The 12,255-nt window shown below is 36.2% G+C and overlaps 1 protein-coding gene across 21 annotated transcripts in view; it reads left to right on the top strand.

The window, feature by feature from the left end:
* The window catches only part of ROBO2 (roundabout guidance receptor 2), a 1,707,596-nt gene that overhangs the window by 1,658,187 nt on the left and 37,154 nt on the right, over positions 1–12,255 (top strand). For 11 of the 21 annotated variants that reach the window (XM_045501643.1, XM_045501648.1, XM_045501642.1 and 8 more), the window contains 3 exons: positions 698–979; positions 1,379–1,504; positions 6,873–7,029. In XM_045501643.1, coding sequence (XP_045357599.1) covers positions 698–979; positions 1,379–1,504; positions 6,873–7,029 — 565 coding nt within the window. The remainder of the gene's footprint in view (positions 1–697; positions 980–1,378; positions 1,505–6,872; positions 7,030–12,255) is intronic. The other 10 variants (XM_045501645.1, XM_045501654.1, XM_045501653.1 and 7 more) reach the window with 3 other exon arrangements.

The following is a 12,255-nucleotide window of genomic DNA, read 5'->3' on the forward strand; positions in this document are numbered from 1 at the left end:
GTAGTATAAATTAAACTCACTGAGAGTTAGTAGCATAAATTAAACTCACTGATCACTCAGATTGCTTTTCCTATAGTTCAATCCTGCTGTATTGTGAAAATGACTTATTCATGAAAATTTCCCTTTGTCATAAAAAAAAGAAGGCTGCCATCAGTTCCACTCCATACTAGAAATGTGAAACCAAATCAGATAAACAGCAAGTTGGGATTTTAGAAAAATGCATCCCATCGTTGCTTGTCTAGTATAATTTGGGGAAATTTTGCGTCTATTCAGCACTTATATTCTATATCTTTTGAGGTAAAGTGGAAAAAGATGTTTTCATCCACAATTTGTAGAATCACTTTTACCATCGCTTCCGTAAAGAGCTGACGACTCCATTGGTTCTAAAAGCACTATGCACAACCGAAAGCATTTTTCTGTAGTGAAATATCCCAAACATCTCATTCATGGTTGAAGAAGATGGGGGAAGGGATGTGTTAAGCAGTGAGACGTGAAGGGCGAGCGCTAGGCCTGCCTGTCACTGAGGCTGATAGCTTGGCGACGGTTGTACATCATCTCCCCTTCATTGGCTCATAAAGCCCATCTCAGCTGAAATGCAAACGTGCGGCGTGACACATTTATTTTTCATCTTCAATCCTGATAGTTTGGGGCTTCCTGCGCATCATTAAATTGTTTCATTTCCCTATGTTCACCACAGATGTGCTGCCACCAGTTCCAGGCCAAGGGGATAAAACAGCAACAATGCTCTCAGATGGAGCCATTTATAGCAGCATTGACTTCACGACCAAAACCACTTACAACAGTTCCAGCCAGATAACACAGGCTACCCCATATGCCACAACACAGATCTTGCATTCCAATAGCATACATGAATTGGCCGTCGATCTGCCTGACCCACAATGGAAAAGCTCGATTCAGCAAAAAACAGATCTGATGGGATTTGGTTATTCTCTACCTGATCAGAACAAAGGTAACAATGGTGAGTCAGGTTCCTATTACCCGAGGAGTTATCTTCACATCATTTGTGCATGAGATAGAAATTAGTATTTGTTGTTCAGTTTAGTGACTCATTACCAGGTTCACCACCTAAACTAAAAAAATATTATCGGCATGTATTCAGTACCTTGCACAATCCCTACCACCACCACCGCCACCGTCACTGCCACCACACTCCAACACCAATCGGTTTCATCCGTTTAGCTCTTTTTCAATAGAGTGATCAGTAATCCATCTCAACTTCCATTAGGCAGGATAGAGGAAACATTCCTCCACTGTCCCACGACATCTGCTTCTGAATTGCTAACTGCATGTTCTGCATGGGCTTGTGCTGTGAACTAATCACATGATGCCACTATGACCTCTGCCCTTTAACCCTTAGCCTTACTTTACATCCCTGACTACCGATTGGCTGAGGGATTGTCTAATAGAATGCCACACAACCAGTCACAGGATTTCAGCACCACCAGCTCTCACAACAGCTCAGAGAGGAGTGGCAGTCTCTCAGGTTGGTCTCATCACAGTAAGGAGAAATATTTGTTTGTCACCAGCATATGACCTGTGTTCCTAACAACCGTGAAGAAATACTGAATCACAACTCACTGTCAGGCATTTATCTTTCAAATGACAATCGCAGTGTATCCTAATGAAATCATGCTTTGGGAAGGGGCGGGGGAATAAAAATCACTGTCACTATGTACTAAGGGTACAACACCATATTTACTCAAAAATAGTGTATCATTTTACCATTATTTAGGAAAGCGCAGATGAGTTTGATCTGCCGTAAACCCTACCTAAAAGCCAAGAGAACTTTAAAACAAAAAGATCATACAGGAAAGTCAGTTCCATGACATGGTCAGCAACGATAAATTCAGCTAAAATGCAAATTGTTTGGGACATTTTTCATAATATTAAGATTCCAGGGATGGGCCTTTTTATTTTTGGACAATTTTTTTTTCTAAATATTAGGATTTATTATCTATCGAATGATAGTATTTAGAGTAAGGTGCTTCTACCGTGCTAACCAAGAATGTTAATATCAGACGTTATTCTTCACAATCGATTTCCCCCCAAAATATGATCTTTCATATCGATAATTCTTTTATATAGTAAATGTCAATATCTATCAGAGATATAACAGACAAACTAACAATCTACAATGTAGGCATTGTGGAGCACACTTCAGGGCCAATTTTCACTGGATAGAAATATATGTCTATTGTAGTGAATAGCACTGATATCCTCCAGGCTCAAGGATCCTCACATCTAAAATAAGGAGGTTGTGGTCGACACCCTCTAACTTCCAACCATAACATGTACACTGTACGACTGATGGCTTTATCTGCACATTTCTATTGTGCGCACCACTACGTTTGCTTATTTTTTCATATTAATGGTATGCCATTTGTTTCTATGAATTTTTTTTAATCTACAAGTTCTTAGTAAAGGATTATAGTGTATTATGATATGTCACAAGCTACCAAGCCGTAAAGAGTTAACTCTTTTACATCATTAGGGTAACATTTACTAAATGACTTTTCCTCAGGAGATAGAACCCTTTCAGTCTGAAATGTTAATGCTCTCTCTTCCCTCCACAATGAGGCATTTGCTCTTGGTAGAATTAGATACATTATAGAATCCAGAAAATTTTAAACATCTGTTATGAATTTAAACTGGCTTAGTAATATCGAAGGCTATTTTGAATAACCTTATATGTCATTTATACTGTCATCTATTTATAACACGTCCCACAATTGTACTGAATAATTAAAAAGTAATGTATCCTAGGCCTATTTCATTCCAGATATGTAAAGTCCCAAGCAGTATACATATTTTAAAAATCTATATATATTAAGCCATGAATTACATAAGACCTTTTGTGAATCTCTCATTAAATATTCTGTATATGTTGATTGACACTGAGTTTTAAAAGTTACCTTTTGAGTAATTGTAAGCAGAACATGATTCACAATAGTGCTTACTGCTTTTTTTAATCCATTAATCTCCTGAGTGACATTTATATATATCTATGAATTATATTAACTACTTCATCTACATTTGAATACAAAATTACTTAAATTGGTGATAGAAAGCATTCTTTAGGAGGTAAGAGTGAAGTGATTATTCCTTTCTAGTTTAGTCCAATTGAGTTTAATCTTACAGAATTTGATTTATTCTTATAATCGTAGATAAGTTTTCTAAGTCTCAAATTTAAGATCAAACTGCCCTGTGAATATCTAATCATATCATATTATATGATTTTCTTAATTTGTACACAGCAGTGAAATCAATTTAAAATAATCACAATAATAAAGAAAATTGGACATTTCTGAATTATTTCAGTGAATTTCTCATCCTCTTTGAAACACTTTTATAATTTATTCCATACATAAGTTTTGAGCACTTGGGTTAAAAATCTAACCATTAAAAAAATATAAAAGAAAACTCAGATTTCTCAAAATCTATATGAAATCATAATTATATATACACATATATATAGCGCACAATATCAGTAGTGGTAATGAAATATTTTTATACACCAGTATTTTTTTAATTATGTGTTTTACTAACTTGAAAATCAGCTACTTTTATAATTTTCTATACAAAGAAGTTATTTGTTCAGCCTAAATGTCAGTTTAAACACTTACATTTTGAGTTGAAGAGAAATGGGTCAAATATAGTTGATGGTCTTCAAAATGTGGTCCCATAAACTTTAAAATGTTTGGGGATCTTCGGTTGCAAGAAACAACAACGAGCTGTGGTGGCTTGCTTAGCTCAAGGTTTAGATCTTAAATAAACACAATATCCTTAGCCTACATCATATGCCCACCACCAAGCGAAGAGCCCACCTCTTAGCTCATTGATAAAGGAGGACAAAACATATATTCTTTTAAATTTGTTTTATGTTTATTTATTTTTGAGAGAGAGAGAGACAGAGCATGAGTGAGGCTGGAGACAGGGATGGTTGTTGCAGAGAGAGGGAGACACAGAATCCGAAGCAGGCTCCAGGCTCTGAACTATTAGCAAAGAGCCCCATATGAGGCTTGAACTCATAAACTGCGAGATCATAACCTGAGCTGAAGTCGGATGCTCAATGGACTGAGCCACCCAGCCTCCCCGAGAGGACAAAACATATTGATTCATAGTCCCATCAAGACTCCACACAATGACAGAGCAGAAATTTCCCCTAAGAGGAGAAAGTGGACATTGGATTGAAAGCCCTTACAAATTCCCTCTTTGCATCAGCTTTGTTTCCCCATTTGTTTTTAATGTTTATTTATTTATTTTGAGTGAGAGAGAGAGTGCAAGCAGGGAAGGGGGGGGGCGGGGAGAGAGTCAGAGAGAGAGAGAGAGAGAGAGAGAGAGAAAATCCCAGCAGGATCTGCACTGTCAGTGCAGAACCGGACCACCTGGGACTCCATCTCAGGAACCATGAGATCGTGACCTGAGCTCAAGTCAAGAGCCAGTCATGTATCCAACTGACCCACCCAGGTGCCTCTCCCCAAACATTTTTAAGTCTGATATTTGGAATAACTGATAATGCCTTTTTTGAACTTGGAAAAGAACTCAGCAGAGTTGGGTTCAGACTCCAGTAATAGTAATTTCTAGTAAAGCTGCTGCATTCTTTTTTTTTTTTTCCTACTGTGTGAATATGGGCCACATAACACTCAGAAAGAACTCTGTTTCATCATCTATTAACTATTTCATCTACATTTGAATAGAAAATTAGTTAAATTGGTGATAGAAAGCATTCTTTTGGAGGTGAAGAGTGAGTGATTATTCCCTTTCAGTTTAGTCGAATTAAGTTTACTGTTATAGAATTTGCTTCTGGAGATGTAAGAACTTCCCTATTTGTGTCATTCAGTTCTGGGGTGATCATATAACATTTTCTAAAGTGCCGTGAAGAGTGAAAGAAACAATGTACACATATAAATATATAAGGAATAAAGGGTACCCAACTAGGGGAAAAGCCACGAAAAACACATAGCCCGACCCATTCCTCTTTCAATTATTAAAATATAATTCTGAGACTACACAAAAGATATGATCCTGGTTTGTGATTTTGGTGCACGATCAGGAAACAAAGGGTCAAGGCTCATCCATCTTAAACACAAAAATTATAGACTTATATCAAGAAGTATAGACATATTTAAGCAACTTCATTATTTTTATTCTGAGAGTCAGACTATTTCTGGGATACTCATTGGGGTTGGAGAAGTCGGGCTTGACAAAGGCTGTAGAAATGCGTAGAACCATGTTTGCTCTAAGACAGAGGAAATGAAATAGAGTAATAATAAGTGGCATTTATTGAGCTTTCTGTACAGTCTGAGCCCTTTACATGCTTTGTCTCTTTCAACCCCCCAAATACCCCAAAGAAACAGGAAATTTGTATCTGTTTTACAGATATAAATCAAAGTGATATCTATTGAGTAATTTATATAGATACATGAGAAATTAGTCTTCAACCCCAGATTAAGCTGTTATACTCAAAACGGAAGGTACCTGCTGTTCTTTCTCTTCAATACCTCCCCTTTTGCCCAGGATAGGAAGTGAAAGGAAGGAAGAAAGCACTCTGTCTGTAGGGATGAGCTTTTAAATCTGTGCTCATGACATAGAAAACAGACATACTTCCATAATTGGCAACAGTGTCTCTGCCCAGCTTACCAGCAACATTACTTTCTGACACTCCAATAAGTCATTACTGAATGACATAATTTTCTGAGTTGGCTGATGCCATTAGCTGATCATCAACTAGCTGATGCCAGTTGCTGATGCAGATTAACAGTTGGTTGAAGAAAGGAGATGAGACTTCTGGTACTATGTCTGTCTATTGAGAGCCCTGCCGCAAGTATTTGATGCTCACAACTTTCAGGTCCAGAATGATGAAGCCCAAGGGGTCAATACCATTATTTTTGGAAATATAACTATAGCCATAGTAGGAGTGAAGAAAGCTACTTGCATTCTATTGAACAACATCCTTTGTTATGCTGCTTCAGAAGTACTTATTCTTACAATCAACCATGACACATCTAGGAAGAAATTTGATTTACTTCAATTTTGGAAGAGTGAAAACTAGGACACTATACAGATGATGAATTTGATTTTTATATTTCATTAAGCTCCAGTAATTCCAGATTTGGTTCATACGCTGCCAAGTCATTTTTTGCTCATGTTTTGTGCATGAACTAATTTGTATTAACAATAGTAGTGAAACTGATCACTGCATTTTCATTATTTTTTCCCCTCTTTTTTGTAATTTTAGAAAATGCTATGCTTAAAACATCTGGGAACTACTCTCACTATAAGCAAAAATAACTACGCCATTCGTTAGTTTAAAATTCTATAAAACTTCTCATTGTGAAAGATTTATAAGTACCCAGATTATATTTGATTGATTTTTATCAGTCACTTTTGAGAGAAAACTGTACTCTCTTGGATTAATTAGAGTAAATTCTAATGGAAAAGTTTAGCCTGTATCCTTAGACATTGCATTTTCCACTGAGAGAGATTATGCAAAAGAGCATTATAAACGCACTAAAATCTGACATTTGAAAGAATTTGTTATGGCCCATTATTTTGTCTAACAATGAAAACGTAGAGGCAGCAGACATGAATAAATCAATGAGTGTGCTTTTGCTACAGGACCCATGTTTTTGGTTTATTCAGCACTGTAGTTCATGCATTGGGAAAGAAACAATATAATGTTGAGTGATTTATAAAAACATTTTCTGATTAGATCAATTCATTGTTTATAGCGTTTAACAAATGTAATATACTCATTGTGGTGTTTCAAAAACATAAATCCATCTTCCCACCCAATGACTGTGTTTCTTCTGATATTTGGTATGTCTGAATAGATGCATTATTACTTGCAGGTGGGAAAGGTGGAAAAAAGAAGAAAACTAAAAACTCTTCTAAACCTCAGAAAAACAATGGATCGACCTGGGCCAATGTTCCTCTACCTCCTCCCCCGGTCCAACCCCTTCCTGGAACAGAGCTGGAACACTACGCAGTGGAACAGCAAGAAAATGGGTAAAACTGTCTTCTATACCAACAGAATGCCCAGGGCATTCCTCTTCTCTGTATTGTGTTTTCTTTGTCTTTATCTGGGATTCTCTTACTTTTTTCCCTGCCCCCTTCCCACCCTGTTCTTTGCCCTCCCCACAACCCTACTTCTGTTGTTTGCACCATCTCTGTATTTTAGCTGATAAATACAACACGGCACATATTGAGAACCTAGAATCCTTGGCTGTCAAGTGCCTTAGATTGTCTGCAATCATGATAATGCAGCCTCCATTTATAATATTGCTTGTTAGTTTGAAAGTAAATGTCCACAGCTCTGTGAACTAAAGAACCACTCCTGAGCGGGGTTGAAAAGGGAATTAAAATAACCTGCTTCATCATCTCTCACAGCTTTCTAATGACTCGTCTGGCCATAGCAGAGCACCTACTGTTGAGCTCCATCACGTGGTGTAATTGTAGAGAATTTAATCATCGGCTTTGATGGGAATTTAAGGGCTGGAGCATGAAAGAGGTTCAAGCCACTGCACATTCTGTAACAAAACCTCTCTTAAGTTAGAAAATTTCCTTCAAGGGCCTTTAAATGTGACCAGTTTCCTTATTCTTTCCCAAATATGTCTCAAGAGTTAGTTTGCCTCTGTTAAGTGTTAATTGAGTTTAAAGCAGAAAGACATTGATACTTTTTATTCTCTAATAAAATAGCAAGTGAGGAGAAATATACTCAGTCTTTTTTTTTTCTATTTTAATAATTCTAACTGCTCCGTCTTCCTCACAATTCCCAGGTCACTACTGCTTTTGACTGAAACTGAAAAATGCAGAATAAGGCAGCTTTTCTTTTTCCAAGTTTTTTTTAAATTTAAACATATTTAGATATTAAGACACCTCAGTTTATTTGAATAATGTTTTATTCCCTGTCTTGTTTTTTGTAAAGATCACAGCACAATTTTTTTTGCTTCGTTTCCTTTTCTTTTTATTTTTTAAAAGTTTATTTATTTTAAGAGAGTGCGTGTGCTCACATGCATGAAAGAGAGAGAAAGAGAGAGCAGGGGCGGGGCAGACAGTGAGGGAGAGAATCCCAAGAAGGTTCCATGCTTGTCAGCACAGAATCCCAAACAGGGCTCAATCCCACAAACCATGAGATGATGACCTGAGCTGAAATCAAGAGTCGGACATTCACCTGAATAAGCCACTCTGGTGCCCCTTCATATGCCTTTGAAATAGATGCTCTAGTTTCACAATTCCTAGTCTTCTCATACACTTCCTCCAGAAAGAGAGAGAGAGAGAGAATCTTTAGCAGAACTTGAGGTGGGGCTCGATCTAATGAATCATGAGATCAAGAGTTGAAATCAAGCTCAAATCAAGAGTTGGATGCTTAACTGATTGAGACACCTTAGATGCCCTCCTTTTCTTTCTTTCTTTCTTTTTTAATCTTTTTTTTAAAGTTTATGTATGCATTTTGAGAGAGCTAGAGAAAGAGCACACAAGTGGGGGGTGAGCTGCAGAGAGAGAGAGTGAGAGAGAGAGAGAATCCCAAGCAGGCTCTGTGCTGTCTTCACAGAGACTGATGTGGGGCTTGAACTCAGGAACCATAAGATCATGACCTGAGCAAAAATCCAGAGTCAGACACGTAACTGACTAAGCCACCCAGGTGCCCTGTCCTTTTCTTCTTAAATAAGTGCTATCTTAGATAACTCCAGATTGCTATCTTAGATATCTCCAAATTAATTTTCTTAATTGGAACATTCTATGTCACAGCATTTGCTTCCTTCAAAATACCTCATTTACCTTTTCTTGATTGAATAATACATATATACTACATATATATAAATATATATACTTTATACACAGAGATGTAGGTAGATATGCATATACACACACACACACACACAAACACACTTATGTATTCATATACATACTTCTCTATATTTTATTCTCTACATCTTTCTCTTCCTCAAAAAGGGCTTTACTTGCTTCTGTAGGATTATAATTCCCATTTATATACATATCATTATTATTTTACATTTTTAAAAAGTTCACATTCGAAATAGGAAATAAATTTTCTCCGACTTTTTAAAAAGTTAAATTTTGCACACGATCTTATGCAATACATATCAGTAATGTAAATGTGTCCAGGTCACAGGAGCCTGGCAAAGAAAAAAAAAAAAAAAAGATGTGCTTTCCACAAGAGGAGATTATCCAGGACTCAGGAATCTTCATTTTAAAGGCTGTATTCAGGAAATGGGAAAATAGAATTTGTGAATTGGGAAGAGTAAATAGTATTGATAAACATGTATAAACATAAAATTTTGAACTCAGATCACATGAATATTGTAGGTAATTTGAAATCTTTTTTTTTTCTTTTCCCACTAAGTCCACTTAAAAATAGACTATGATAGCTATTACCCATTGAAATAAAACTATCTGTTCCAAATAAATGCTAAATGTCTCACTTGATTTTACTGCCCAGCAGTAGAATTAGAAATATTCATTTGATGAATGAATTATTACACATTGCTGAAGACTTTTATTTTTTGATATAAATTATTTTCTAAACATCAAGCTATAAAATATATAGGCATTCCTACCCAAATTATTTTAATATTTAGTCAGGATGTATGATATTATAAAATCTTTTTTTTTGTAAAAATTCTTAAAAAAAATTTTTTTAAGTGTTTATATATTTTTGAGAGCGCGCGAAAGAAATAGTGCAAGCAGGGAAGGGGCAGAGAGAGAGGGAGACACAGAATCCGAGGCAGGCTCCAGCCTCCGAACTGTCAGCACAGCTCCCGACGCCGGGCTCAAACTCTCAAACGTGAGATTGTGACCTGAGCCGAAGTTGGACACAACCGACTAAGCCACCCAGGCACCCCATTTTTGTAAAAGATTTCTAAAAATCCATTGGATACTTTACATAGGTAAAGAAATATATATTTTGATTATATCTACTCAAAAGTCTTTGTAGCTTATAGTTTGGTTTTCAAGAACCTTTGAGTTATTTGTGTTAAGTACCTAGTATTTCCTAAAATAAAAATTATCACTCTTAACAAAAATAATAAAGTCTAATCTGTCAGTAAACTGACAGCAGAATTCAATTTTCTTATTCTCTGGACTTAATTTTTCAAAGGTTGATATTTCAAAGTTCTTCTTTCAATTGTTGGTGATGACAACACATATTTAAAATCAATATGACAAGAGTAAATTAAAAGTAGTAGATTAGTGATGACTTTGCCCATTTCTTGATATACTATTTATACTTTTTTGTTTTCTAGTATTGAAAAGGAAAGATTTTTAAAGACTTCCTAGATTATTTTATAATCTGCTATTCATGATATTAACATTGAACATTTTACAGATGAGTTCTTCTATAGAATTTTTTATGGCTTATTTTGAAATTCATATAGGTTTAAGAGTTTTTATTTTCTTAGGTGTTTTTATTTATTTTGAGAGAGAGAGACAGAGAGAGAACCAGTGGTGGAAGGGCAGAGAGAGAGAAAGAATCCCAAGCTGGCTTTGTGCTATCAGCACAGAGCCTGATGTGGGGATTGATTGCACCAACTGTAAGATCATGAGCTGAGTTGAGATCAAAGTCAGATGCTTAACTGATTAAGCCATCCAGGTGCCCCAACGTTTTCTTGAAACACAAACAACAAAAAGTGTAGATGTCACCTCTTGGTTTTTAATAATTTTTATTTTAACAATCAAGAATTCTTGGGGCGCCTGGGTGGCTCAGTTGGTTAAGCGTCTGACTTCGGCTCAGGTCATGATCTCACGGTCTGTGGGTTTGAGCCCCGCGTCGGGCTCTGTGCTGACAGCTCGGAGCCTGGAGCCTGTTTCGGATTCTGTGTCTCCCTCTTTCTCTGACCCTCCCCTGTTCATGCTCTGTCTCTGTCTCAAAAATAAATAAATGTTAAAAAAAATTAAAAAAAAATTCTGCAACTCTACTTCTTATGGAGATACATAGTTTTTATTTTTGTTGTTTTTAATATATCATAATTGAGAACTTATTCAACACACATTTTTTTTCAAGTACATAACAAGTGCTAAGCCCAGTGCCAGGAAGAAACACAACAGAAATGAAAGAAACAAACACACAGTTATTCAGGAAGATCTCATCTCTGATCTAGGGAGTCACAGGAGTGGTAGGTAGATAACAGAAAACACACACACACACACACACACACACACTATTTTGCATGATAAGCCCTAGATGAGCAATGTATACAAAATAATAATTTGCATTCAGGAAAGGATAACCAAGTATACCAGGTAAAGTTGGAGCAATCTGATAGTTCAGTGTTGAGGTGAACCTTGAATCATTTATTCACAAATAATTGTACCCAGAGTTAGGTGGTTGCTGGATGCCAGCTCTGAGCTTTCTGAAGCAAAAGGAGCAAAGAGAACGAGAAGTGGTCCCTAACCTGAAGTAGCCTAGATTCCAGAATAAACTGTTAACAAACGATTACAACTAAATGTTATTAATGTCACCATTTGCTGTGCAGATGGAGAGAATTTTCTGTAGCCAAAGGGGAAAAAAATAGAAATAAAAGATGAGAATAAAAATGAATAGCCCCATTAGTTTTCCTTCAGTACTTCCCACTCTTCCTTCAAAACCCCATCCTACTCTAGTTAAGGTTACTTGCCTTTCCTTAATTTTCTTATTCCTTAAGCTTCCTCCTCTATGGTAGTCAGTCCTACATCACATTGCGTTCTAATTGCTTGTGTGTATCCTTCAGCAACTGGTATGAGATTTGTTGAGTTTGAAATATTCATAGTAGGAGATAATCTGAAGAGGTGTCTTAAGGCCAATTGTGGAGAGTTGTATGTCATATATGGAGTCTGATAACAAAACTGGTAAATGTTCTGTCATCAATATACCCCTCTCGGCTTGATAAAAATGTATCACGATATATTCACCCTTAGCTATAAATATAATGTATTTTTAATGCATTCATATGATGCCAGGAAGAATTCAGTAAGGATTCAATAGAAATCTGATGCTTTTCTTTGTAGCTACAATTAGAGATTGGCAAGCTTTTGCGGGTGTTGAACTGTATTGTATTTTTATTAGTAATTCGGTATTTGTATCTGGCCTTTAACTAGTTAGTTCACATGCAACATTGATTTATTGTCATCTTTCTCATTATTTCCCAGGCAAGACAGATAATTTGATGCCTCTTACTTCACTGACAATAAGTAAAAAACCAAACATACAAACAAAAAACAAAACAAAACAAATCT

The sequence above is a fragment of the Leopardus geoffroyi genome, chromosome C2 (genome assembly GCF_018350155.1).
Source record: "Leopardus geoffroyi isolate Oge1 chromosome C2, O.geoffroyi_Oge1_pat1.0, whole genome shotgun sequence".
NCBI classification, from domain to species: Eukaryota; Metazoa; Chordata; class Mammalia; order Carnivora; family Felidae; genus Leopardus; species Leopardus geoffroyi.